This window comes from Marmota monax, unplaced genomic scaffold, assembly GCF_021218885.2.
Source record: "Marmota monax isolate L192 unplaced genomic scaffold, Marmota_monax_Labrador192_F-V1.1 WCK01_AAM20220418_F8-fsc00115, whole genome shotgun sequence".
NCBI lineage: Eukaryota > Metazoa > Chordata > Mammalia > Rodentia > Sciuridae > Marmota > Marmota monax.
In genome coordinates this window covers 5,972,727-6,000,000 of record NW_026694419.1, presented here as the reverse complement: position 1 = coordinate 6,000,000, position 27,274 = coordinate 5,972,727, and the positions used below count along the sequence as shown (strand labels likewise).

At 35.7% G+C, this 27,274-nt stretch overlaps 1 protein-coding gene across 4 annotated transcripts in view; it reads left to right on the top strand.

Annotated features, from left to right (window-relative positions):
* Positions 1 to 27,274, top strand: part of Zfhx4 (zinc finger homeobox 4) — a 187,640-nt gene that overhangs the window by 24,728 nt on the left and 135,638 nt on the right. For 3 of the 4 annotated variants that reach the window (XM_046468237.2, XM_046468236.2, XM_058570720.1), the window contains exons 2-3: positions 1 to 555; positions 1,420 to 1,922. The exon at positions 1 to 555 is cut by the window's left edge and continues 2,084 nt beyond it. In XM_046468237.2, the coding sequence (XP_046324193.1) occupies positions 1 to 555; positions 1,420 to 1,922 (1,058 nt within the window). The remainder of the gene's footprint in view (positions 556 to 1,419; positions 1,923 to 27,274) is intronic. The other variant, XM_058570721.1, reaches the window with a different exon arrangement.

Genomic DNA, 27,274 nt, shown 5'->3' with positions numbered 1-27,274 from the left:
CTGGACAGCCTCACCCCAGGCTTGCCAGGGGAGAGAGTTACACGTGTGGCTATAAACCCTTCCGTTGTGAGGTTTGTAACTACTCAACCACTACCAAAGGCAACCTCAGTATTCATATGCAGTCTGACAAGCACCTGAACAATGTTCAGAATCTCCAAAATGGCACCGGTGAGCAGGTGTTTGGCCACTCTGCCCCAGCCCCCAACACCAGCCTCAGTGGCTGTGGAACACCCTCTCCGTCCAAACCCAAACAGAAACCCACCTGGCGGTGTGAGGTTTGTGATTATGAAACCAATGTTGCAAGGAACCTCCGGATTCATATGACCAGTGAAAAGCACATGCATAACATGATGCTTTTGCAGCAGAACATGAAGCAGATCCAGCATAACCTGCACTTGGGCCTTGCCCCAGCGGAGGCAGAGCTTTATCAGTACTACCTGGCCCAGAACATAGGCCTGACTGGAATGAAGCTGGAAAACCCTGCCGACCCTCAGCTCATGATCAATCCATTCCAGCTGGATCCAGCGACGGCTGCAGCTTTGGCACCAGGACTCGGTTAGTACTTAACTGCTCTTGTGCACTATTGTTAGTTTTGAATCACATTTTGACTTGCTGGGATGCCCCCAGATAAAGTAGTGAATGCCAGCATATTGGGGACCTTTTACTAGAAAGGACTTTCTCTTAAATCTGCTGCATAAGCAAACTATTTGTGGTTCTACATCAAAGCTAAATTAATGCAGAGGGGAAAGGGTTAAGGGATGGAAATGACATAAGTTAACAAACTTTGTCTTCATTCAATAGGTTGATTAACAAATGCTAATTTGCATTAATTGCTTGCCCTCGTTAGCCATACTTAATAAGGTTTATAGTTTCAGTTTTGGTGATTATTCCCTACAGTATCAAACTTCAGCTTCAAAAGGATCTACCATTGTTTTTAATTGATATTTAAAAAAATATTTTAATAGCTATGATTGAACATAATTAAGTTAACAATAATACTGTTACCTTATCCAGGTATTTGGCAATAGATTACAAGACACACATACAGTATTAGCCAGATCTCATCAAGCTTTAAGACAAATTGGGAAATAACAATTAGTGTTTATGTAAGTTTATCTAGGTTTTTAAATTGCAAACACATGACTGTTTTGTTATGGTATTGATCAACTTTCTTGTCCTCGAAAATACAAATTTCAGAATGACATCATGCCCAGTAGGAGTAATTAAAGCTATCTGATGAGGGAATTTAGAAGTTGAAAGGGATGATTGTAATTGATCCTGATTCAATCCTATTACAGCTTTTTATAGTTTAAGCTCTAGAGAAAGCACATTCCTTGTCAAGACTTTATTTTACAGATTCCTTTGTGTGTGCTGTGTTTTCTAGTCTCTATTTTTCCTTTTAATTTTTTTTTCCTGTAGTAAATAATGAGCTGCCGCCTGAAATCCGGCTTGCCAGTGGTCAGCTAATGGGTGATGACCTGTCCCTCCTTACTGCAGGAGAGCTGTCACCTTATATCAGTGACCCAGCGCTGAAGCTATTCCAGTGTGCTGTTTGCAACAAATTCACCTCTGACAGCCTGGAGGCCCTAAGTGTGCATGTGAGCAGTGAGCGCTCTCTCCCTGAAGAGGAATGGAGGGCTGTAATTGGAGATATCTACCAGTGCAAGCTCTGTAACTACAACACTCAGCTCAAAGCCAACTTCCAGCTCCACTGCAAGACTGATAAACATATGCAGAAATATCAACTGGTGGCCCACATTAAAGAAGGGGGCAAAAGCAATGAGTGGAGGTTGAAGTGCATTGCCATTGGCAACCCTGTTCACCTAAAATGTAACGCCTGTGACTACTATACCAACAGTGTGGATAAATTACGCTTGCATATCACCAATCACAGGCATGAGGCGGCCCTGAAGCTCTACAAGGTAAGCAGTGACATCCATTTCCGTTGGCACAGAGTAGACAAGGGGATTAACTGTTTCAGTGCTTGGAGCACAGATCTGCAAGTTAGAATAAGAAAAAAAGACAGGCAAAACATACAATTTATAACTTAACATTACTAAAAGCATATTCAACTATATGGCAGTGGAGAATTTTTCAAAAGATTTGCTATGTGTCCCACTTACCTCTACCTCAGCGGCATTGATTGCTTCACTGGCTTCCCTGTAATAAAAGAACTTTCCTGGGTATTGTCATATATAAAATAATTCTCTTAAAATCTCTTTTACCTATTGTTTTTAAAAAAACAAAAAACATGGCGTCTCTCTTGGCTGATTATTAAAGGTTACACGAAGCAGAAAAAATGAACTGTGTTTTACTCTGTGAATGCATCATCTTTTGTTTGGTGACAAACAGGGATGATCCGAACATGATTTTTTTGTGTGTGCATGAGATCTCAGTAACATTGGGTAAACATTCCTATAGCATCAGTCCAAAGTCTTCAAAGTCAACTCCGTTGTGTTTTGCACCACATTTTTCCCAACTAGTAACACTTTCCCCAACAAAAGAGTGTGATATAGATAAATATGCTCCTAAGACAGCAAGTGTACTTTTTGTTTACTGGGAAAAACTATGCAGATGTCATGTATAAATGCAAGTGATAAATGTCATTTATTGCACAACTTGTCTCAATGTCTCCTAAACCCTAATCGCTGATTAATTTATTTTCTGTAGTTTTTCATTGGATTGCCTTGATTGTCTTGGTTCTTGTACAAAAGCAACAGATTTATTTCTATGATGAATAACTTGATAACTTATGAAAAACTTCTTTGTGTCTAGACGATATTAAAATTCAGAAAATATGGCAAACCATTAGTCATTGTAACAAGCTCTAAATATGATTACAAAATCCATTTTGCAAGTGTTATCTATTGATTTAAACTAGAAATCAGTGATAACTATACTATCAGGAGTCAGTCAACGATTATAATACCTATAGCTTTTTAACTCTGTTTAAAATTACAAATGCACAGCAAAAAGAACACATATGGCTCTCTGGATTAGGTGCTGGAATTATTTATTTAGGTTGGTCTAGTCTTATGTATTTGGATTGTTTCTTGAAGTTCGAATTCTAGATGGATGTACTATGCATAAAAATGTAAAGACTCGGTGTGAGAATTTGTAACATTGTTCCTGGGATATTGGCACTCTGTGGATCAATAATGAAAGCATTAGATTTGGGCTCCCCAGTTTGTGGGGAGTGCAGGTCCTAATGTAAGATGGAACATTTCTCTGCCTGCACTATTGAAAATATAATATAAATGATTAATTGTATTATAATTCATAGGTTTTATAGCAACAGTTGACAACTGTTCAATTGTCTACTTTTTTCTGTTGATACCTGACCTATTAAAACTTTTAGAATATCTAGGAGAAAAAAACAAACATTAAGTTTGTATAAATAATAGATTTAGACCCTGGGAGCTATATAGAATATTCATGAACTGTGTTTATATTCACGCAGCTCCTCTAACATTTTAAATTAACATGTTGTGAATAGAAGATATAAATGTACAAATTTTTCTATTTTATTACTCTCACATGGGAACCTAAAGAAAGGAAAAGCATTATTATTTATTTTCTTAGGAAAGGTTATTTAATCAATTGGTTTGATAATTATTTGTGTGTATGGTGTGTGTGTGTGGTGTGTTAAGTTTATATATTTCTTCCATAGGTATGAGTTGAACACCTCACTCTTCCAAGGGTAATTTACTGGGTGCAGAGTTAGTCTTGAGGTTCCTTTGCAGGGCAGGTAGGATGGCGTTTTGGAATTTGTAACAACAAATCAAGATAAAAGCTAGATTATAAAGAGAACTTTAAAGTCAAGAGTGTTTTATGTCCCACAACCAATGATGTACTCTTATTTTTTAAATTTTATAAATCATATAAAATTGTATACTTTTTTAGTTGCTTACCTCTTAAATAGCCAAGGGTCTTTGCTCAGTGTAGCATTTAAATGTGGTCCCCAAACAAATGCAAAATTACTTTGAACAAATTTACCTTGAAGATGAGAAATACTTGAGCTTTTGAAAGCTGGTATTAGACAAGCCCACTATATTCTTTTTTGTCCTTCAAGAAGCATTCCTCGTTTCTAGAAACAACTAGAAAAATACTCCAGAGTAGCAGGGTGTCGAGGATGAGCCCATTTCCAAATTAATTTCAGAAACTCTGTGAGTCAGATGTAGAGGATTTTCAAACACAGTAATGAGGATATTAGCAAGCTTGGTCTCGGCTTGTGTCGGCAAAATAAAATTGGTTCATAAGTAACATTAATTGCTCTTAAATGAGAACTTAACAAATTGGCCTGGGCCTGGAAAAAAAAAATCATGGTTTATCATGTGGCTAAAATATTAAAATTAGACTTAAAATAGTTTCAGAGTTAATGACTAGACAATAATCTCCTACATAAAATTTATTCTCATTAAGAGTTTAATTTACATCATTTTGCACTGTGAATTATTCAGACACTAGAGGAAAGTGACAAGTAGCAGTTGTAAGACAAATACAGAGCGGCCAGAAAACAGCTTTTCTCGTTATTGACAACATATCAATTCATAACACTGAATGTAGAGATGTGTCATTTCGATTTGAATAAACCATTTTACCCTTTGGGTTGTCAAACTGAAGCAGTATTACCTCAAAGAAGTGTGTGTGTGTGTGTGTGTGTGTGTGTCTTTATTCTAGTTTAAGGAGGTTAAAAGTTAAAGGTTAGGGGTTAGCTTGAAAGCATCATCTGCCTAGCTGCTTAACTTTAAACTGATCAATTTAATGAAAATCTGTTTTACAGATGTTGTTTTAATGTATTTGGCAGGATTTAGGCAGCTTTAACATTAGACGTATGCTAGTAAAAATTATTTCTTTATTTGACCAGAACAACACCTTTCCTTTTATGTTTAAGGTAGATGGCTTGTGGGTTATGGTATTTTGGCAAAGAACCCAGAAGCAAAATGTGCTGATGATCTTTCCATATGGACTCAAAAAAAAAAAAAAGAAAGAAAGAAAAGAAAAAGAAAAAAGAATACCTTTATGTCTATTGCTAACAATGACTGCAAAAACAAACAAAGCTTTATTCATATTTTACTGTTATTTTTCTTAGAATTTTTTTTAGAAAACAATTTTGTTATGTTAAGACATGTTACTCATTTTCTTCAAGTAAAATTCTCTGAAGTGCTAAGTACTATTGGATTTTGATTTTTTTTCCTCCAGAAATTTGAATGATGAAGCAAAATTGGTCAAGGAAAATGAAACAAATTTCCTTTTATCTTCACTTTTAACATGTGAAAGTATATTTAAAGTGAGGTTAATAAATACTAAATGCCTAGATAGTTACAATTGGGCATGCAAGGTAAAAATCTCTATTTATCTGAATGCCTATTTGTACCCATACACATGCATATACGTGGAATATGTACAACAGTTTTTAACCTATATGTTATATGTGATTATAGTCTTAATTTCATACTTTAGCATGCTTTATGAATTTTGGCCAACTGATATTTACATAATAGGTCCTCAGTAAATATTGGATGAACAAAGGACTAAAGAATAAACTGAGGAATGTACTAAAGAAATCCTTTTACTTCTAATATTTATTTTTTTAAAATGCATTTGTGATTTGGTCTTACTCTTAAATGATCCCAAACTTTTTCTAAAGAATCCAGTGGAAAGATATAATGAAAACCGCATTACACATTCAAACTCAGCAAGAACAAGTAAGACTTTGGCAATATTTCAGATTTACAGTTCAGTTTATTCTTGGCTGGCCGGGACTTTCCTGGCCAGCTGATTGGTCTCACCACCACCCTCAGCACCCTCAGCACCGTGCACCTGCACATCAGCTGCTCTCCTGCTATTATGTGTATTAAAGTTAGGTGTTCACAGCTTTGCTGGTTCAAAGGCAAAAGCTTAATTATATGGGTATTTTTTTTCCTTCTGCATCTGCTAGTAGTGAAGCAGAGGAGCCCATCTGAATTCCATAATGCTGTTTTCATATTTGGATTTCAAATTGGCTGAGAGCAGTGAGCAAATCTCTTGTCTCCATGGTGAGCAAAGAACACACATGGGATTTAGTCCTAGGTAACTTTTAGTCTAACATACCCCCAAGGAACACTTTTGGGGTTTTCTCATTACTCTTGTTATAGATGAAAGAATCCGGGTTAAGAATTAAAGTCAAGGTGTTGGGGGAGGATCACGGAGGAGAATACAAGGAGGTACACTGGGAGAAGAATGTGCAATGGAAATTGCAACACAAAAATGGAATAATTAGCTTCACCTACCTTTTTGCTGTTTTTACTAGTAGGAAATAATAACTGGATCAGTTTGGAGTTAACAATGAGTCACAGGTATTTTCATTTCAATAGGCCTGAGTCCAACTTTGCAATTCAAAATCAAATGTACCAGATATGTACCATTTCAATTATTGAACTGTCATTGTCCCGGTGTGATGGTAAAAGAGGTCAGGAGATTGTGTGGTACATATTTGCATAAAAGTCATTGTGCAGAAGGAAATTGGAATATGTGTGTGTATCTAAGAAACCCAAACAGGGTTTTCTTAATCTTATTCTAGTCATTTGTTTAGATGAAGAAAGCTGTTTTTAGAGATAAACAAAAGTTATTCTTTTCTGTTGCTCAACATTAACCTGAATATGGAAATTTTTGCACTTTTTGTATTAGTTTCGGATTTATGTTCATTTCAAGGTTGAAATACAGTGTGAAATTTAATTCCAGTTGCAGGATCTCTTTTTTAAAAAAGTAATCACAATTCAAATTATTGTATTGTATTTTCATATAAAAAACAAGCAGGGTTGAAAAAAAGTTTCTGTAGTAGAACAATACAAGTTTTCATAATACTTATAACTAGTAAATACACAGATCAAATAAAGACGAGTTGCTTAGCTAATAGCAACTAATAAATCACTGGTGTTTTCAGATCACAATGTAATTGGCGAGCTCTACTGACTACGTCTGCTTCTGTTTTTAAGCTTGACATTTGTGAAGCACAGCTATGTGTTATAATGGCTACTTCAACACAAATGTGGACCTTTTTCACTGCATTCTCTTGGCAAGAAATATGTTACATTAGGAACTGAGAACCCACTTTATATTTCTCAAGAAAAAAAATGACCTCAAAGCTGTCTATCAAAATATAGATGGACACATAGCAATTCCTAGAAAGATTAATTTAGAGCAGGTATTGGAAACTTATTATACCCATATCAGGATAGATAAAATAATTTTGGTGTGTGAAATTGTTATCAAACCAGACAAAATTTTTTAGAAAGTGAAATGTGTCACCGGAACCCTCCTATCTTCTTTCTCCATGGCTTTCCTTAACCAATGCTACCATCTCCCTACATGTCTGGTACATGCTGTTGTTTTCCTCAAATCCTCATTATTTTATCCCACTCAGATTTTCTCATCATGGAAATCCTCTGTTGCAAGGTTACCTAATTCCTCAAAGAAAATGAGCATTCCTTTAATCAAAGTGAAGCAAGCCTTTTTATAAAAAGCAAAGTAGTGTATCCAAAAGAGTAAATGACTCTCAAACCTTCTTCAGAGTTTATTTGTATTTTTTTTAGTTGTAGATGGACATAGTACCTTTATTTTATTTATTTACTTTCATGTGGTGCTGAGGATGGAACCCAGTGCCTCATACTTTCGAGGCAAGCGCTCTGCCACTGAGCCACAATCCTAGCCCATTTATTTGTATTATTAAAAGAACTATTTAATCTGAATGAATTTCTGTGTTTGGAGAAAGTGGAGGGATTATGTCAAGGAATCAGGTAAGGTAGCCGAATGCCCTTCCCCAAGTTCTTCCTTCATTTACTCCTTCTGAACCTGCGTGGGCATCTGCACACACCCCATCACCGCACAATTACACAACCACATAACCACATCTCAGAAATATAATCAACAATTTGAAGTTGCCATTCACATCAGGAACATATCAACTAGTACTTTATGATTTGTGCTACCTATTTTGTATGAAACTTTTGTTCTTTCTATCTTATATCAAGTACAGGTATGATTTAGCCAAAAATAGTAAATGGCTCATTTGTTGCCCTCCCTGAGGTAAAGCAGATGGAAGTGTCATCTCATAATTAATGTACTCTCCTCCTGTGTTTCCTCGGATTGAATTTAATCGCCCCTATCAGTGGAGCTTGTGTAAAGTTGCTGAAATGCTCACATGGGTGCTGGGATACCATGCAGCAATACAGCCAGAGTCATATGTTAGGCAGGCTCCACACTGCTGAAAGGGTCTTGGCCTGGGGTGGAGTGAGGAGGAGCTGGCATGTGCATAATGACCACAGTTCTGCTTCCAGAACATCTGGCCTTCCTGAGTTCTACTGGAAATGCTTTACCAAGTTTGCTTTGAGTCTGAGCCTACGCTCAGGCTGAATTCAATTAGATGTGGAGATTTGTTCATTATCCAGATACTTCAAGCCTTAAAGGCACTTTCCCTCCAAATTATCAGTGTATTTCAGGAGAGCAAAGGAGGATCTGATTTACTCCATAAATGAAGAGCAACAGGAGAGTCTTAACCATTACAAAATGTCTTTGCCATTTCTATGACCTAGGAGTGTGGTGACCTGTGTAGGTACAAGGGTCAAAGTTCTGTCTATAGAATGCCCCCATGGCACCCCAGTATTTAATTCCAATAAATGCAGATGCATTTACTAAGCACTTACTATGTGTCAGGTTTTGAAATTTTGCTGTGAATGCCAGCTGGATCCATTGAAGGTAGTGGGATAAGAACTGTCTGCCCAAGTGCTGCTCAGGAGCGGAGGGATTTCTAAGATGGTGCTTTCTAACTCCAAAATTACAAGCTAGATTTGGTGGTTAGATATCAGGCATGTCAATAAAATTAAGAGCTAACTCCACAGCCATCCAAAGCTCCCGTACTTGCTTTCAACAGTGGTTAAGCAAATGACTGAGTGTACTTGGCCTCTTGAATTATTAGTAGATGTCATACAATGTCCCTTGTGTATCTGGACTTACTTTAGTTGTCCTAGTATTCAGCAAGACTTTATTGATCTGTTTAAGGCAGGATGATGGTAGAAATTTGAGGGAAGGATAGAGTTTTTCTATTGGTTGGAACATTTATATTGTTCTTCAAACAGGAGGATGATGCTACTAACACATTTCCTTTAATACAAGAAATGCCCTTAATTTAAAACAAAACAAAACATGTCAAATTACAACTCCAGTCAGTCTCTTTGTATAAGCAGGATGTTAATGTAGTATGACTCTTGGAGTATCTCTGTACATTAGGTTTCCAATATGGCCCGTGAAAGAAAATGCTTAAAGATATATAATTATATGACCAATAGTACCATTTTCATCATAGATAAGAACAGCTGTATGTGGCAGCATTTCATTTCACACAGTTGTGTAATCTTTCATAGATATTCCATATTTTCTATCTTTAAGGTCTGCTTTTCTATCTTTAACTTAAAGAACTTTTGTAGACTTGAAAATACACTTATTATAGTAAATATGCATGTGTAAATATAAAATTATATGGAGACCATACCCAGATTTTCCTAAAGGAAGTAGTAGGTACTGTATAATATAAACTTTTGTTTCCTATTGCTAAAGAAATAGGCATTAGGGTTATATTTGCTTATCAAGCAATTTTTAAGGGAGTAGTACAGAGAAATACTGGGTTTGAGGAATTATATCTTTGTATATGTGCTGGTAAAATTAGTGGAATGCAAGGCTGAGAGTAGAAGGAATGAGTTATTGATAGACCCAGCTTGTATTAGTTAACTCCAGCTTAGAAGAAAATCGTTAAAAATTTTAAAATTCTGATTTTTAATTTGTTACCAATAAAACCATATTGATAATTACTTATGCATATATTGCCTTTTATAATGGCTTTTTTTTAAACAGGTATTTAACCTAAAACCTCCAGTCCTTTTTTATTTAAATTAATTAATTTATTTTTAAAATAAATTGCTTAGGGCTTACCTAATTTGCTGAGGCTGGCTTTGAACTTGGGGTCCCTCTGCCTCAGCCTTCTGCCCTCAGCCTCCCAAGCTACTGGCATTTTAGGCATGTGCCTCCTCTCCTGGTATGAAACTTTTTTTTTTTTTGATACCAGGGGAGCTTAACCCTTGAGTCACATCCCCAGACCTTTTTGTATTTTATTTATTTATTATAAGTTGCTTACGGCCTTGCTGAGTTGCTGAGGCAGGCTTTGAACTCTTTTTACTAACATGTTTGGGTGTTTGGGGCATTAAAGCCTTTCTTTCTTTGAACTCTGAAATCCTCCTGCCTGAGTCTCTGGAGTCACTGGGATTAGAGGCATGTACCACCATACTGGCTAGGCACTAACTTTTGAAAACTACACTTACTGACAATGATCTTACTAAGTTAACCACTTTAGGTACATTATCTCATTCATTCTTTCTAACAGTTATATGGTATTATTCCCATTTAACCTATGAGGAAACTGAAATTCAGAGAAAAATGACCTTGTTCAAATTCTCACAGATAGTAAGAGCCTGAGCTGAAATTGTAACCCTGGGGGCTTCCCAGCCCAAGCCCTGGCCTACTTATGAGTGTTAGCTAATAAGAACACTTTTTAAATGTGATGATTGGAAGAGTAAGGTGTGAGAAGAAAGGAGAAAGACTCGGGCCTTCAGAGGCAAACTTTACAGTTTTGTTTAGGGCTCATCATTGCAGAGCCCATGTCCACTCCACCAGATTAGCAGGTTTCTTTAAAGGTATTTTAGATGCTGTAAGAGCTGACCAATAGATGTGCACATGTGAGTGCAATCTACTGCAATGATAAGCTTGCGATGCTCGGGTCATCTATATGCTAGTAGGAGAAACTGCTAGTTAAATTTGTCACCTGAATATTTCCTGTCACTACAGAATTCTTTTATTTTCATTCTTTCCTTTCCCAAAGCTTCTTTCTACTGGCATGTTTGGGTGTTTAGTATATTAAATAGAAAAGACTGATAGAATATTTATCACACCTATCTAGTGCCTGAGCTCTCAGTGCTTACAAGTTAAGCGACTTTGGAAGTTGCACTAATTCGTTCAGGTCACCAGGGTACCTTAGCAATAATGTTCTAAATAGTACCCTGCTGACCTAAAGGAGGGGATGTGCCTCCTTGAGCATTTAACTTACTACACAGGAGGAACTAAAGCACAGCCTACTCACTGCCCTGAACCTGTCTCCTTCCCTGAATTTTCTCTTGGCATCCTTATCATTCCCGGAGGAAGTTCTATTCATGTGCTCCCTGTAGAATTTTTGAGAATCATCTTATTTTGAATTATTACTATTATTACTTTTTTCTTTCTCTTCTTTCTTTTAGTTATAGGATTCCATGGATTTTCTTTCTAAAGTATGTTTTCCATGAGTTCTCTTTCTGACTCTCTCTCCTTGAAATTTTGCTAATTTTTGTGTGAAGCCCATCGTATTGTTACAACTGTTGAAATTGACTGAACTCAGAGATATTTGGGACAATCCTGCCTCCCTGAATCTGGCTCCCTGATCCTTAAAAAAAAAAAAAAAAAGTCAGTCATTGACATGGCTGTCGTTGACCACATTTATTAATGAAATATTCTTCAATTGGAAACCAGAATAGTCTTAATTTTGAAAAGACAAAATTGTTAATTTTAATTGTCCTAATCCTAATCACTATACTTGGTATAAATGAAACATTTGAGGACATTTTGATAACATTGTAGAGTATCTTTCAAAGACTTTAAATTATTTCTAATTATATGCATGGCAGGCCTAAGAGTAAAAAGGACCTGTATGTCATTAGGGCCTAAAATTATTCATTTTCAGTTGGGGGAAATCAGGCCTAATTTCCATCACTTCTGATAGTCGGTTTGAAAGGCCTTTCCTTAAAACTCAAGATACCTCCCAGTGAGTAACAGAGTAGATGGCATCAGTGAGGGAGAGGGAAGTAATTCTCAACTTTTACACCCATTAGTGTTAATTTTTTGAAAGAGATTTACCAGCTAAAATGGATTATGCAATTCCAGAGTTTGCCTTTCAGAATTTTTATATTTGGTAAATTTATATTGCACATCGAAAGACAAAAAACTTTTTATATATATACACAATGTGAATCTATTAAATATCACTGTTTTTTAAAACAAAAGCCCTTCATTGTCTTTTGAGAAAAAAATGACTAAAAGCAGGTTCTGGTTTATTATTTTTTGTTTGACTTTGACTTTTATTAGAAAACTAAGGAAACTTATTTGGATGGTGTAGTAGTACCAAATTTTTCCTGGATGTCTACTCCCTGAGAAGGTACTTTGCTATGTCATTGACACAGTCCTTAAAAATAGTTACAAGCTGGGCACAGTGGTAACCTGCCTGTAACCCCAGCAGCTCCAGAGGCTGAGGCAGGAGGATCATGAGTTCAAAGCCAGCTTCAGTAAAAGTGAGGCACAAAGCAACTCAGTAAGACCCTGTATCTAAGTAAAATACAAAAAAGAGCTGGGGATATGGTTCAGGGGTTGAGTGCCCTTGAGTTCAATCTCCGGTACCCCTTCCTACCCCCCAAAAAATAGTTACAAGGAGAATTCATAAATAGCTTTTTTTTTTCAAAGAAATACAATTTGTAAATCCGTTAATTCCCTAAGTATCAGCAAAACTAAGATGGGCTTTATAAAAACTACATACTTTTTAGAGTTTTCTTAACAAAGAGAATTACTGTCTTTAAGTCACAAATGAGAAACTATCTTTGCTATTACCCAATTTATCAATTTTATTAACATCTATTTAGATATCTGTTTCAAAATAGACTATCAGGTATATTTATTGGTAAATTGACTGGGTCACTTAATCCCTTACTGGGGAATGATGGATACGCCTTTAGTTGTAGCAACTTGATAATTTATTGGAAAACCATTGATATAGAAGTATATTGGAACCAAACACACACACACACACACACACACACACACACACACACTACACACACACTCTTCCAAAAGTGAGCAATTCAGTCTTTTGATGAATGATATTTAATAGCGTCACATTGTATATATATAAAAGAGTTTTTTGCCTTTCAGTGTTGTGCAAGATAAATGTGGATATGTTTTAAGTTCACATGTGTTAGTTTATTAAAAAGACAGTATTTCAAGGCTATATTTTGTATATATCCAGAAAGGAGACCTGCTGATACTTCTGTTGTTCAAGTCTTGGAACAAACTGTGTGTGTGTGTGTGTGTGTGTGTGCGAGAGAGAGAGAGAGAGAGAGAGAGAGAGAGAGAGAGAGAGAGAGGAATGAGAATGTAATATATGGAAATGTATTAAAAATTGATGAAGATCGTGAGTAAATCATTAATGCCCCTTATTTTGTTTTAAAGTAGATCTCAGAAATTTCTTCCTGTGAATTGTAAGTGTTCTCTGTCTCTAGAGATAATAAACCTTTGATGATGTTGTGCAAGACTTGTCAACAAGCACTGAAATCAATTCTGTGTGTACACATGACTAATCAAAGGTTCAGGGAACAGGATATAATTTGGTAAAAGTGATAGGTTCTCCAAAAAGTAAGTGAGCTCACTAATTGTGGGAGCACATTAAGTCTTTTTGCCCTAAAAGAGGTAGGTCCCAATCCCAAACTTGGAATAGGTATTCTTTGTGAAGTCTTTTACACTGAGTCTCATTAAGATGTATTTTTTTTTTAAGTTTTTAAAAATTTTGGGATACTGGGGATTGAACTTGGAGACACTTGACCACTGAGCCACATCTCCAGCCCTATTTTGTATTTTTTTTTTTAGATACAGGGTCTCACTGAGTTACTTAGCACCTCATTTTTGCTGAGGCTGGCTTTGAACTCACAATCCTACTGCCTCAGCCTCCTGAGCCGCTGGGATTACAGGTGTGCACCACCACAAGCAGCTAAGATGTATTTTTAAAAATCACAGTTTTTCTCAAATTAATTTCTACCTAATTAGTACTCTGTTCTGTTCTTTGGTTCTGAAATCAGAACAGATTCCTCAAGATACTTAGAGAATTTTTGAACTGAAGGGTATTATGTTACCCTAACGAATATCTTCTTAAATTGCCCACAGTGGTAAAATGATGGAATAAATAAAACAGCAATCTCAATACTAAAGCATGCAATTATTTAGGAAAACATTACTAAAACTTTCTAACTTCTAAGATAGCAGTTCTAAATTAGAAGGGGAAGGAACAAAATTATGTGCCACAAAATATATCATGTTGACAGAGCAGTGAACTTTGAGCTCCTCCTCTTTGTTATGCTGCTTTTCTGTTAGTAACATCTTGATTGGCATAAAATTCATATATCACGCAATTCATCCACTTAAGGTGCAATTCTGTGATTTTTAGACAATTATGCAACCATTATCACAATCAATTTGGGAATATTTTTATCATCTCCCAAAGAAGTCATGTACCATTTTAGTTGCCCACAACCATCCCCAACCCTGCCAAGGCCCTAGGCAACTGCTAATTGCTTTCTGTCTCTATAGATTTGACTATTCTGGACATTTAATATAGATGCAATCTTAGTATATAGAATCCTTTTTGATTGGCTTCTCTCACTTGGCATAATGTTTTAAAGTTCATCTGTGCTGTAGCATGTATCAGTACTTCATTCTTTGATATTACTGAATTTGTTATATAGATATAATACATTTTATTCATCCTCCATTAATTGGATGTTTGGATTGTTTTCACTTTTTGGCTACTATATATAATGATGTTATGAACATTTGTATATGAGGTTTTGTGTGCACATGTGTTTCATTTCTCTTGGGATGTATCTAGAAGAATTATTAGATTGACAATTACTAACATCAGCTGGATTCTCTTCACTGCTAGTCATTTCTTATTTTTTAACAAATCAGTTCCTTTTCTGCTTTCCTTTAAGAAATATCTCAATTTTTTTTTAATTATTTTGCCAATTCTCCTTATTCATCTTCTGTTTCCCCCTGATCTATTATCTCAGTGAGTAGATTGAGATCAGCATTTACTGAGCACTTATTTGGTGGTGGCTAGATAATATCCTAAGTTCTCTCTCTATATTACCTCATTTAATTTCCAAGCAACCCTTTTATGTACTATTATTATACCCATTTAGAAGATGAGACAATGAAAACTTAATTGTCCAAGGTCACATGACTGGTAACAGTGATGACCTAGTCAGGATTTGAACTCTTCAGTCTGATCTTAGTACCCACAGTGTCAAACAGGACAATTAAATAAAGAGGAGACACAGAATGGAGTCATATACCTGGAAAGGAAGGGCCTCTGCCACACAAGAGGATAGAAATAAGGGTGCAAATGGAATAGTTGATCTTTGAGAAAGACCAGTTATCACCTGCAAGGAAGAAAAGAAATAATGAGAAGGTAGATAGAGATTTAGGGACTTTTGGAGTAGAAAGGGAGGACTGAGGGATGGCCAATTAGAAAAATCACCCATAGCAATATGTAAGTAGGTTTGAGCTCTTTTTGATATCTAAATATTAAACATTTGTTTAATTCATACTCTGTTCTTTAAAAATATTGACTGAGTTCTCTGCATTTGTAGGAATGAAAAATTGGTACATTTTGTGATACCCTAAATCTTCTGAAATACATTTTGTTAGGTTGATGTTCTAGTAAGAAAAGTGTTCATCTGTTCTCGTTGGTTAAAAGTGCCCTGTGTTGTTTCCCAAAGGTGAATAGGAAGGCCACAAAGGCAGTAGATGCTGATCCTGTCTTCAGTGAGCACACCATTTTTTTAGAAGAAAGTGTATACTTTTTCTCTAAGCTTTCTTTTTCGCTCATGGGTTATCTCTGTTTATAGTCCTTCTGAATTCCACAGTTTGTAGGGACATCTTTAGTACTTTTAAAAACACATTTTAGCATTTTTTATTCCCCTGTCATCTAGAGAATTAATATTTAGATTTCCTTTAGTATTTTGGGAAAAATAATTAGATTCCAACCCAGTAGATTATGATATAGAGTAGCTGTGTGTTTCTATATTACTAAAGGCATTATCTCATTTTTTGAAAAATAATTCACAGTAACATTAAAGTCTTCTGTCTTTTTTACCTTTACCTCTCCACCCATGCAATATTTGTGAATCTTTTTCAAAATTTTATTTATAGTTGTAGATGGATGCACCTTTATTTTATTTATTTCAGTTTTATGTGGTGATAAGGATTGAACCCAGTGCCTCACACATGCTAGGCAAGTGCTTTGGCACTGAGCTACAGCCTCAGCCCCTATTAGTGAATCTTTTTACAGTGCTGATGATATGGATAATTGAAGTATTTCTTAGTGCTTTTCTTGTTAAATGGAGGGATTTTTTTCTTTTCATAGGCATGAAATATAAATACATGTTTCTTATATCTGAAATAATAATCAACATAAAAGAGTCTGAATATTTTCCCTAGCTATTTCAGGCATAATTTTATTTGATGTAAACAATTTACAAACTTACTTGAAGTTTTCAGTTTTGTAAGGCCTGTTGACATAGGGTGAGGTCAGAAGTTGAGCTGCCAGTGTTCCTACTGTTAGAACATTACCATTGCATAATTTCTTCTTTCTGTTTACCATGAAAATAAATTAAGAGGAAATTATGCAAGAAAACATGATAAGCTCCCATATTAGCTCATGCTAAAAGGTTCTCTGGAGTGGCTTTCTTGAGTCTAAAACACAGTGAAATTGAACTATTGGCTGCCTAGTTCAGCATTTATGTCTATGGGCTTAATAAGCATGGTCAAGGCCTATATCAATTTTGATACCCTCCCTTATTAATAGATTAGGGGTGGATTGAGAGGGAGTGTATGGAGTTTTGTCTCAGAAAAAGACAGTGAAATCTCTAGACAAACATTCCCCCATTTCCCTCTGTAACTAAAGGAAAGTTTAAAAGAAAGTCAGGTATTTTCTTTCTTCAGTTATCCAGCTGACTTTTTCCCTCTTTATGTGGTTTTTGGCAAGCATTTCTGTGCCTTAGTTAATAAATTAGTAAATGGAGAAAAAAAAAAAACAATCCAGTGAGTTCTGTGGATCTTAATTAAGGCACAAAAATAGCTTTGAAAAAAGTATTCTGAGATGAAAGCTTTTCTTATATGTGGAAAATATTACTCATGTCTTGTCAGCACATCTATTCTATTGGCATTGCATTTTGTACTTGGAGATAACTTCTGCATTTTATTATTGGAAAGGTACTTTCTTTTTTAATTTCTATAAGTACACTTGGTTACACTATTATATCTAGGACCTGTCATTCCTGAAAAGCCATTCTTAACTTTATCTCTGCCATTGGCCTTCAATTGAAATTTGCTTTGAAGAGGAACACAGCCATATTCATCAACTTGAAAAGGGGTGAATATAGTTCATAGAAAATAACTATTTGTGTTTCCTTTTATGTGCCTTTACTTCAATCTTCATTCTTTCTTAGAAGTTTGCCTACAGAAAAGGAACTCTGTATTACACTTTTAAATATCAGTTTTCAAGTCTGCCAAGTGTGAATTTGCAAATGAGTTATAGTAAGTGGAGCTCACAGCTGAAAAGGGGATGTTTAAAGCTTCTGTAGCTGATACTACTTTAACTTTTGCCTTTGAGATGATACCACAGTTTTGTTTTTGTTTTTTTTTTTTCATCTAGAAAATGGGTTCTGAGTTATCAGTAGAATTAGAAAATGAGCATCAACTTAAAGGTCTTTGAGATCTTCTTTAAACTCAATCACTTCTGGGTTCTCAGAACTGAATCTACACTGAACTTTAATAAGGATCTCATCTTAAATGTCTGATGGAGTTACATATATATCACATTGCTGGGTTAGTGCAATTGTTCTGTTTAGTGCTTTAACAGATGCTCATGTGATGATGATGATGATGATGATGATTTTTCCTAAGCAGAAATTGGGGTAAAAATCCTTTATGCAGAAATAACTGGACTACATATCTTAACCTCCTTTCTGTTTACCTACTGATCACTCATTTCATTTACTTGCTCATTGAGAGCTCACTGTAGTAGGGAATAAGAGTATAGCATCAAAAAGACAGAAACAGACTTTGTTCCTGTGGATTGTATGACTTAGTGGAAGAGACAGATAAACATGAAGCATATATTTATATGTTAAAAAAAGAAGTGGTTATTTACTATTGTGAAGAAGTAATTTAATTAGCACTTTTGATTTGGAACATTTATTTGTATTATTTGTATCTTGAGATTTGTATAAATTGAACTCTTCCTTTAATTTTGGAGGAAAGTGAAGAATTCAAATGATACTCTGTATTTAGGTATTTAGAAAGGTAGATAGGGGCCGAACCTAGTTGACTTCGCTGGGTATTGGGCCTACAGAAAACAAAAAACAAAAGCAAAAACTACCACTGAGATTGTATCAGAGAGCAAATGCTTTCAAACTTTTTTGGAGTCATGAAATGTTTCTGTGAAAGGCATTCTAGAAATGATATTGTATCCAGTTGGCAGATGTGTATATAACATGAAAGGTTAGATGAGATGTCCATTAGATCCCCTGATGGAATTTTAAAAACATACTAATTCCAAGCTTACAACCTCTGACAATACATTTTCAGGTATTTCTTTATTCAAAGATATGTGAGATTCAGCTAAATTTGGAAACTACTGGACTAAGAGATATCAAAGATCTCTTGCATATTTGAAGACTCCACAAGATGGTGAAAATGGTGGTCACACTAATCTCAGATCCATTAGCCTTTGTTCCTCACAGTTCAGAAAACTGTCTCTTGCTCTTTCTGGGAATCTCCCTATCACAGGCTAGGGGTTTTGCTAGGGTTTTGCAATGCTGCATACTCTATCCAAGTAAGCCATCGAAGTTGTTGCCTTCTGTCTTGTGAATTGTTTTGGCTCAAAAGAAAGAGTCTGACATATTTTGATGTACAGATCCCCCTGTAGTAGGGAAAATAGCAAGCCTATGCATGAAAAACCTTTCTGTATAAAACAGCTCTTCTTTTGTTGAAGGTCTGGCACTTAAGTCAGCCGTCGGCCAAGAAACCATTTTCTGATTCCAGAAATGGGTAAAGATCCAAGGCTGCTGGACTGAATTTTGTAGGAATATCTTTTCGGGAAATTTTTGGAATCATACTTTGTCTCATCGTGGTTACAGAAATCCACTTTCCTTGTTCACGAATAAGTCCCCAGGCAGCAGGAATATAGACTAGTTTCGGAACAGGAGTCTTATAGGTCTCAGGAGAGCCAACTTCCACAGGCCTGCTGGGTTGCATGTTCCTTTGTGCCTATTGTGATGATTCTGCAGTTTTTAAAATTTCTTGCTATTCTAGAAAGGCAAATTCTGAGGTTTGTTTTGGGAGTTTTGCTTCATACAATGCACATTCTCTGTACGTGTGTGTGTGTGTAGATGCGGATATAAATGGACAGGCATACGATGTGTAGATCTGCATGGAGAGATATAAATATGTTTATAGATACAAGTATGTACCCTATTTTATCCTGTTTATGAAAGAGAACTGTGTATTGCATGTGCTGTAATTTGATAATTTAAAAATGATATCCTATACTTTTCTCCCAAGTATACCATCTGTTTTACCCAGCTTTTTCATTGCTGTGACTAAAAGACCTGACAAGAACAGTTAGTGCAGGCAAAGTTTATTTAGTTTCAGAAGTCTCAGTTGATAGACAGCCACCTCCATTCCCTGAGGCTCCAGGTGAGGCAGAACATCAGGGCAGAAGAATGTGGTGAAGGGAAGCCAAGGGAGAGAGACTTCACGCGCCGGTACAAAATATAAATCCCAAAGGCATGGCCCAAAGACTAACCTCTTCCAGCCACACCCCACCTGCCTTCAGTTTCTACCCAGTTAATCTCAATCAGGGAATTAATCCACTGTTTGGGTTAATATTGGGTTAATATTCTTATAACCCAATCATTTCACCTCTAAACCCTCTTGCATTATCTCATGCATGAGCTTTTGGGGGACACCTAATATCTAAACTATAACACAATGTATTACAGGTGCACTGGCATCTACTTTAACAACCAGTGCTAAGAGAGAGCAGCATGTGAATATGATGCCCAATCTCATGAGCAACAGAAGCTACACTGTCATAACACATAACCCTGGAAAAGCAAATTGCACTTAACTACTTGTAAGTTAAAACTTCTATCTTTTTATGTTTCTTAAAGAAGTACCACTTCAATATATCAACTTGAAATAATCCTTCAGCTCTGTACTGATCATAAGAGCTATTTTTTAAAATATGAATCTACTTTAAAGTGCCAGTGCCCAACTCTATCTGAGTCTTACTGGCAATATAGTTGGTGCTGTACAAAATGCCCAAAGCATCTCCCCCTTACAGACTGAAAAAATTAGACTAATAAAACAACTGAATGATTTGATTAAAAGAAATCAATTTAGTTATTTCAAGATTTTACAAATAATTCAATGGGCTTGATCACTTACTGATCATTGTCAACTGAAACATATATGAAAATGAAGGGTGGAAGTATTTTGCCCTGCTTGGGGTGTGTGCAGAGCATCTTGATTATTTTAGGGCAATGTTTAATGAGCATACATAAGTCAACTATAAACTTTTTTGAGGTTTGTGCTTAAGTAAGAGACATAGTATGTTATTGTAAGAGACATTTTGCTCTGCTGTGACAAACATATCAACCTCCTGAGCCAGTACCAAAGCAAGGATATTTCGTAGTCATAATCTGTTAATACCAGTTAGCAGTGTCACAAATTAAAGCATTAGTGGATTTGTGTTGCTTGAGGAAGCAACTGATATAAAATACAGGAGGTTGAAGGAGTGGGGTAGTATATTGTAACATAATTCTACATACCATGTAAAGTCTCCCTGCCCAGGGTGTGAAGACTTTCAGTGTACCTTTAGGAGAGCTAGAACCAATAGTTAATTATGCAAAAAAAAAAATGTACTGTATGTACTTTAATCCAGATACCATTTTTAAGAAAAGAATTTTGGGTAATTAGCAGATAACCAAAATCAAGAGATGAGATCCTTTTTTAAAAACAATTACTACTTTGTAAAAATCACATTTGTCATACAGGCCAAAAAAAAAAAAATCTAAGATTCAAGGATGTGTTTCTTGAGTTGTGTTATTTTGGGTCTGAATTTTAGTGAAAAGTTGATGATGGCTTTCAAAAATACATTTTTTACTGGAAATACCGATATTCTGTACATTAGATATTTTAGCCAAATCCTTAATGTTGATATTATCATAGACACATGAGTGTCTCAGGAAGAGGCCTGTAACTCGGGAACATTGTAATGATAGGGCAAATTATGGAAGGGATATTAGATTAAATTCCCTTTTAAATTTTCGTAGTGGGTTGAGATAATCATGCATTTATTTCTGTTGCACCTTTTGTGTTTGCCTAAGCATTTCAATAATATTTCATATTTCTCCATTTTAGCCTATAGTATAGATATATTCTGAGTGCAAGTTAGAGATGTATTCTGAGAGGAAGTTATAAGAAATAACAATTACAGAGAATGAGAATCCATGGTTAAAATTATATGCATATTGAACTACAATAAGAGTATTAAAAGTATTTCATCCCATTTGTAAAATATCTTCCTTGACTATGAAAGGGCAATATTTTTCCAATTATATCTGCCTTAGCCTGCAAATGGATTACCTTATAAGAACTCTGATAAAGCAAAGAGTCCAAAAATAATTGAAAGTGTGAGGACAGATAAGTTGGGTATATAAAGACCCTGAGCAAATTTCTTTCAATAGCATTCACAGAACAAAAAAAAAGAAAGTTTATCTTGACTTCCTCCTTGGGTCCAGATGAACATTTTAATGCTTAGCATCATGATGCCTCTGACTGACAGGGGTGTCTACTGCATAATTTCTAGCTCACTTCTCCAGTATCTGGAAGATTACATTTGACTGCCCCAATATTAATAACCAGATTTGATCTTAGGCCTGTCCAAGGCCAAACGAACTGGTCAGGTCAGCCTGTTTGTCTGTGTGCATGAACTGTGACATCTACGCAGAATGACAGGTAGAGGATGGGGGTTGTGAAACAAGGGTGTTAACCTTTAGCCCACCAAAAGGAGTCTCTTCCTGCTGGGAACAAAGAGCCCCAGGGGCTGCATCTACCTTTTTTTTTTTTTTTTTTTTTTTGCTTTTTTTCAATGCTCACCGTATTTTCAGTGAAGATGATGTACTGTTGAAGGAATGCATTTCAGAGAAAGCAAATTGTTTAAGTAGACATAATAATATATATTTGCATTACTGTTTAGAACTTTTCTTCAGCTTTAACAGCATTTTGTGTGGGTTGATTGAGTGGCTGTACCATCTTCGGTGATTCTACCAGCTATCCTGGAGTGTGGTATCATTCTTGAAATGCTCCTGATTTTGTAAGTGCATAGCTTGGACGCTCTAGATCATGAGCAAGACATATTGTAGGAACCACTAAAACAGTTTCTGAAATGACACAATTTCTAGTATTCAACCATAAAACATATCAAATGAACTCATTTTTAAAAACAATCTTACCTCTTTCTGGGTAAAAATTCCTGAGAAGCTATTTGGTTCCTAATTGATTTTCTACGTCAGTTGTTCATTGAATAGATAAGTAGTGCCTGTGATATTTGATTACAGAGCAAGGCACCCATTTAACCTTCTGTTCTTTCCTGGCCAGGATTTCAAATACAATAGAACGTTCCTCCCTGAGGCTCAGCAGGATTAGACAGCTAGCAGTAATCCCTGATACGCTGAAATAGACCTGATAGAACTTCACCTCACTTGTTTAGGATTATGCTCATGAATTTCAGCTCACCCAGCAGCATTAACCCTTTGGGAACCCGGGCTGAGATACACTATAAGTTAGAAACAATAAGTAGAAACCTATTAATATATTCTAAGCAGTTATTCCTTTTTTAAAAAAAATGAAATAGAAAAGTAATTTTGAAGTGAGAACAGAAATGTGGTCAAATTGTTTTCCTGAAATTTGCATCTGAAATGGATCTGTCTCAAGGTTTATATTACTGTCTCTTCTTAAATTTAATTCTGTTTAGGAACTTTATGAAAAGTTCTGGTTTTTGTAATAGCTTTCCCATCCTGGTCACGGTTAAATCATGTTGTAGAGGTGGAGGATAAATGACTTCATACAAAATAGGTCCTCGATATTCTAGGTTAACTGGAACCAAGGCAAGTATGAAAATCCCCAAACCTCATTTTAGCCAGGGGTTCCCATCTCTTCCCTTGCCTTTCATTAGAGCAAATTCCATAGGTTTGAGTTTAATTTTCTCCCTCTCCCCTCTAGGGGATATGAAAATGAGCTAAGAAATGGCCAAGAGGCAGGAAATCAGTGGGTGAAAAAGAACTAGTAAAAGGTATAGTTAATCCACAAATTGGAAAGTCAGCCTCATGTTAATCAAGAGATGAAAGGAAGAGCACACACCCCTTCTTTGCAGGTGGCGATACTGTACTTTATCATGGTTTTTAATAATTTACACATTGAAATTCGTGCCTGACACCATTAGGCCATCAAAATGAGGTTCTTGCAAAGTCACAGGTTTGAAATGGGTTATTAGTGACAACTAACACCGTCTGGGGGAGTACCCCCAATCGCTATGGAAGCGATTACCTTGAATCATCTCAGCTTTTGGTGTTGACTCTTTAAATATTCATATTCACAACTAGTTCTATTAATTATTGAAATAAGTGATTCTCATTTTGATGATCAGAAGATTTCCCACTATGTTCACAGGTTCTAGAAAAATGTAAGTTTTATTTGAGAGACTTGACCTCCAAATAATCTTGTAATGATGAATATGACCTTGTTGCCTATGGTAATATTTCAAGGTCGGAGATAATTTAACGGGAGAGCATTGGTGCGTCAACCTTCCTTCTGACATTGCTTTTGTTAGTGGCTCTTAAAGAGTTTGATTCAGCAACATTAATTTTTACCAAAAAATTTAGCAGAGCAAATGAAATCACAATAAAAAAGATAGCTAGGCAGGATTTCTGAAAGCAGTTTCTGTTTTTTAACACATTCCCTGCCCTTTAGTTTTACTGCAATTGTAATGGTAGCCAGCATTCACATGACAAGAGGAGAAATGCGGTGTGTGCCCTCTGCTTTGAAGCTGAGTTGTTCCTAAAAATTTAAATAAATCCAATAGTAAATTGATGGGATTAAAGCTGAGACAATTGCCCTGCTCTAATAATATTGTTTTTGTTTGTTAGGGAGTAGAGAGAAGCTTGTGAAATGGGAGTTGGGACTTAAAATGATTCTGCTAAATCTTTAATTAACAAACCTCCTTTTACTTACTTTTTGTACAAAATGTCTAATTCTCATGGTTTCGGAGAGCAAAGATGATTTCTGTTGTTCAATTTAGGTGACATATTATTCCAATTAATTGGAAAAGTACTCCCATGGGATAGATGGCTCGAGGATGGGGCCTCTTAGACTGCCTCTTACAGTGGTCCTAGGATTTGCCCTTTTCTCCTGACATGATTTTACATATGCTGTTGCTGAGATTCCAGTTCTTTGTTGTATGTTATAAAATTCTATTGCATCAGCATGAACAGAAATATTATAGACGTGAACCTTTCACCCCAAAAGACATATAACAGATTGAAAAGCTCCAGACCAGGGTAAGAGGAATGCTTGCAGCTAGCATGGATGGGTTTACAGATGACTAAAAGCTGGTATTAATAAATCTCAAAAGGAGAAGAATAGGAGCAGAATTTACTGAAGTCTATGAAATAATGAAGGGACGTGAAGCTAGGCCATGTGCATCTTTGTGCTGTGCATTAGAAAGAAGGAAAGATCCTTCTGTGTAGCTGGAGAGAACACATTTCAAAGCAACAAAGGAGAACTTGGTGTTTGTTTGTTTTTCTGTTTGTTAATAAAAAGTAATTTACCTCTGGAATAATTGAGTTAGAAGATTCTGGAAAAAATAATTCATCTTCGAATAGTCAGAACAAAGGAGACCTTGAGGAGTCTCCTTCCTGGCAGACAGGCAATATTAAAACCATCCCCCAAAGAAGTCCATCTGTATTATTTTTAAAGAGAAGGAACTGCTTTAGTTGTGGCCAGTGGAATGCTTTGTGACCACATGAACAAAGAGATAATGACCGAGGAGTTTACAGTTTCGAAGCAAATGTGTTGATTTTGCAAACTTTGGTCATATGCTGTTTCAAAAAACTGTAAGGTATTTTAAGAGTTTTGCCCCAGTAAAATGCTACTAAAACTACTTTTTAAACTAACTATGGGGTACACTATATATTAATTATCACATGGTCTTTGACTTGGGGATGGTAGAATATATACAAATGACTAATACAACATATATAAGGCACCTACAACATAACTAAGATTCTATTCAACAAAGAATGTTTTATATCCTTTGTCATCTTCTGTCTTCTCTACAGACCAGTGGGACATGAGCAATTGTACAGATTAGCAATTGCAGTATAGCAAAGTCAGGTGCCTTTCCCAGGATCATATAGAGAGTTCGAGAGCCGAAATGTGAACCCAGACTTGTCTGCCTGGAGGCTGTGCACTTATTATTGTTCTCCACTGTGAAGCTGCTCCAAAAACTGATTTTACCAGTCTGGAGCCCACAGATACATAGGAGTTCCATACTGAGCTTCAGAAATGTGTGATGAACACTCCCAGAGTGTATGCACGAAGATCCATTTTTCCCCCTGATGAGTGTGTCCACAACTCGTAAGATTTGAAGACTGCAAAATTCAGAACAACTGTCTAGAGAGTGAATATAAAGGATTACAAAGTAGTAAGACCTTTTAAAAGTGGAAGAGGCTCTTACTAACTGGGAAAAACAGGAAGAGGGTAGTGTTTGGATTGAATCTCATAGGATTTGGGTAGGACAATGTCAAGATTGGAGGTAGAAGGAGGGGAGAGAAGCCCATGGTCTGAGTCAGTTAAGATATGGTTGTTTCCTGCCAGCTTATAGTTGGGTCAATGTAACTGTAGACATCTATCTTCTTAGAAACAGAAAACTGTGATCCTGCCATTTGGAAAACCAGTATATGCCAGGGAGTCTATGGGCTGGAGTGAATAAGGGAGTTGCTCTCCTTTCTTATTCAGTCCCTGATCTGCGAATGTGAACAAAAATTTCCTTACAAGTATATAAATAAAAGATTTCTGAGTTTCAAAAGTAAATCAGTACATTGGTTTATATTTTCAGGATCAGTAAAGTAGAACAATTAACTCTCAATATATAACAAAATAGGTATTCATATACACTTATAAATCAAAAGGATAAACACTGACCACACTGGACTTAATAATTTTAGCTACCATTCTTAGAATGGAATGTCAAAACTTTTACTTTATATAATACTGATAGGTGCCACAAGCACAATTAAATTTTTTGTAAGGAGTAAAATTTATGGTCATTGTTTCTAACACTCATATACAATTTTTGTTTCTCACATATTTTGTTATGAGGCCAGTTTTTAAAATAAATGTATAATTATGTGTATCATTTGTATTAACAGGTTAACACAGGCAGATTCAGGTAAATTAACTTGTTTCAAAACTGTTTTGCTTTTTAGGAGAGAAATCTGTGTTGTAGGATATTTAAGGGTCTATGTGTTAATGGAGTATTAATTGTTGAATTTTTAATATTTATAATATTTTATAAGTTGAAAATGTAGTTAAAATTAATGAAACAGCTATGTCAGCAATATAACGTATTTTATTTATTGAAAATAATTTTTATCTAAAGTTAAACATTCCTTTGGAGTTCTTACAGAAAGCAAAGGTTACAACTGGCTTTTAAATTGGCCATAACTGTAGAGTAAAATGAAGGAAATAAAACACAATGGAAATGCCTTCTAGTGTTTCCATTGATCAAAATGCAAAATAAAAGGTAAATTTGAAAAACATTATTTTTAAACCATGACTTCATATCATAAAATGCAATTGCAAAAAAGAGAAGGGCTTTTAAAAACTGTGGTTTTTGCCTCAATAGTACACCTTTGGAGAATTCTGCATTACTTTGTTTCTGAAACTGCATTTCTAATAATGGAGCTGTCGTTTTCTTCATTCTTTCCTTTCAGAACAAGGGTAGGGGGAGATTAAAATAATCTTCAAAGCAGACACCATTCCATTGAGTGGACCCTGGCATGCAAGCTGCTTTCTTAATGCAGCATATTTCAGTTCCCAGTGCAGATGATAGTTAAATATCCACTTAAAGCAGAGACTATGTAGACATGGATTCATCCAGCCTGTGGAGAGGACTGAATCATATATCCTGTCTATGTCTAGCTCATGGAATAATCTAATACAATTGACTTTTGTATTTTTTTTAATTGCAGAAAGGAATCTGGATTTC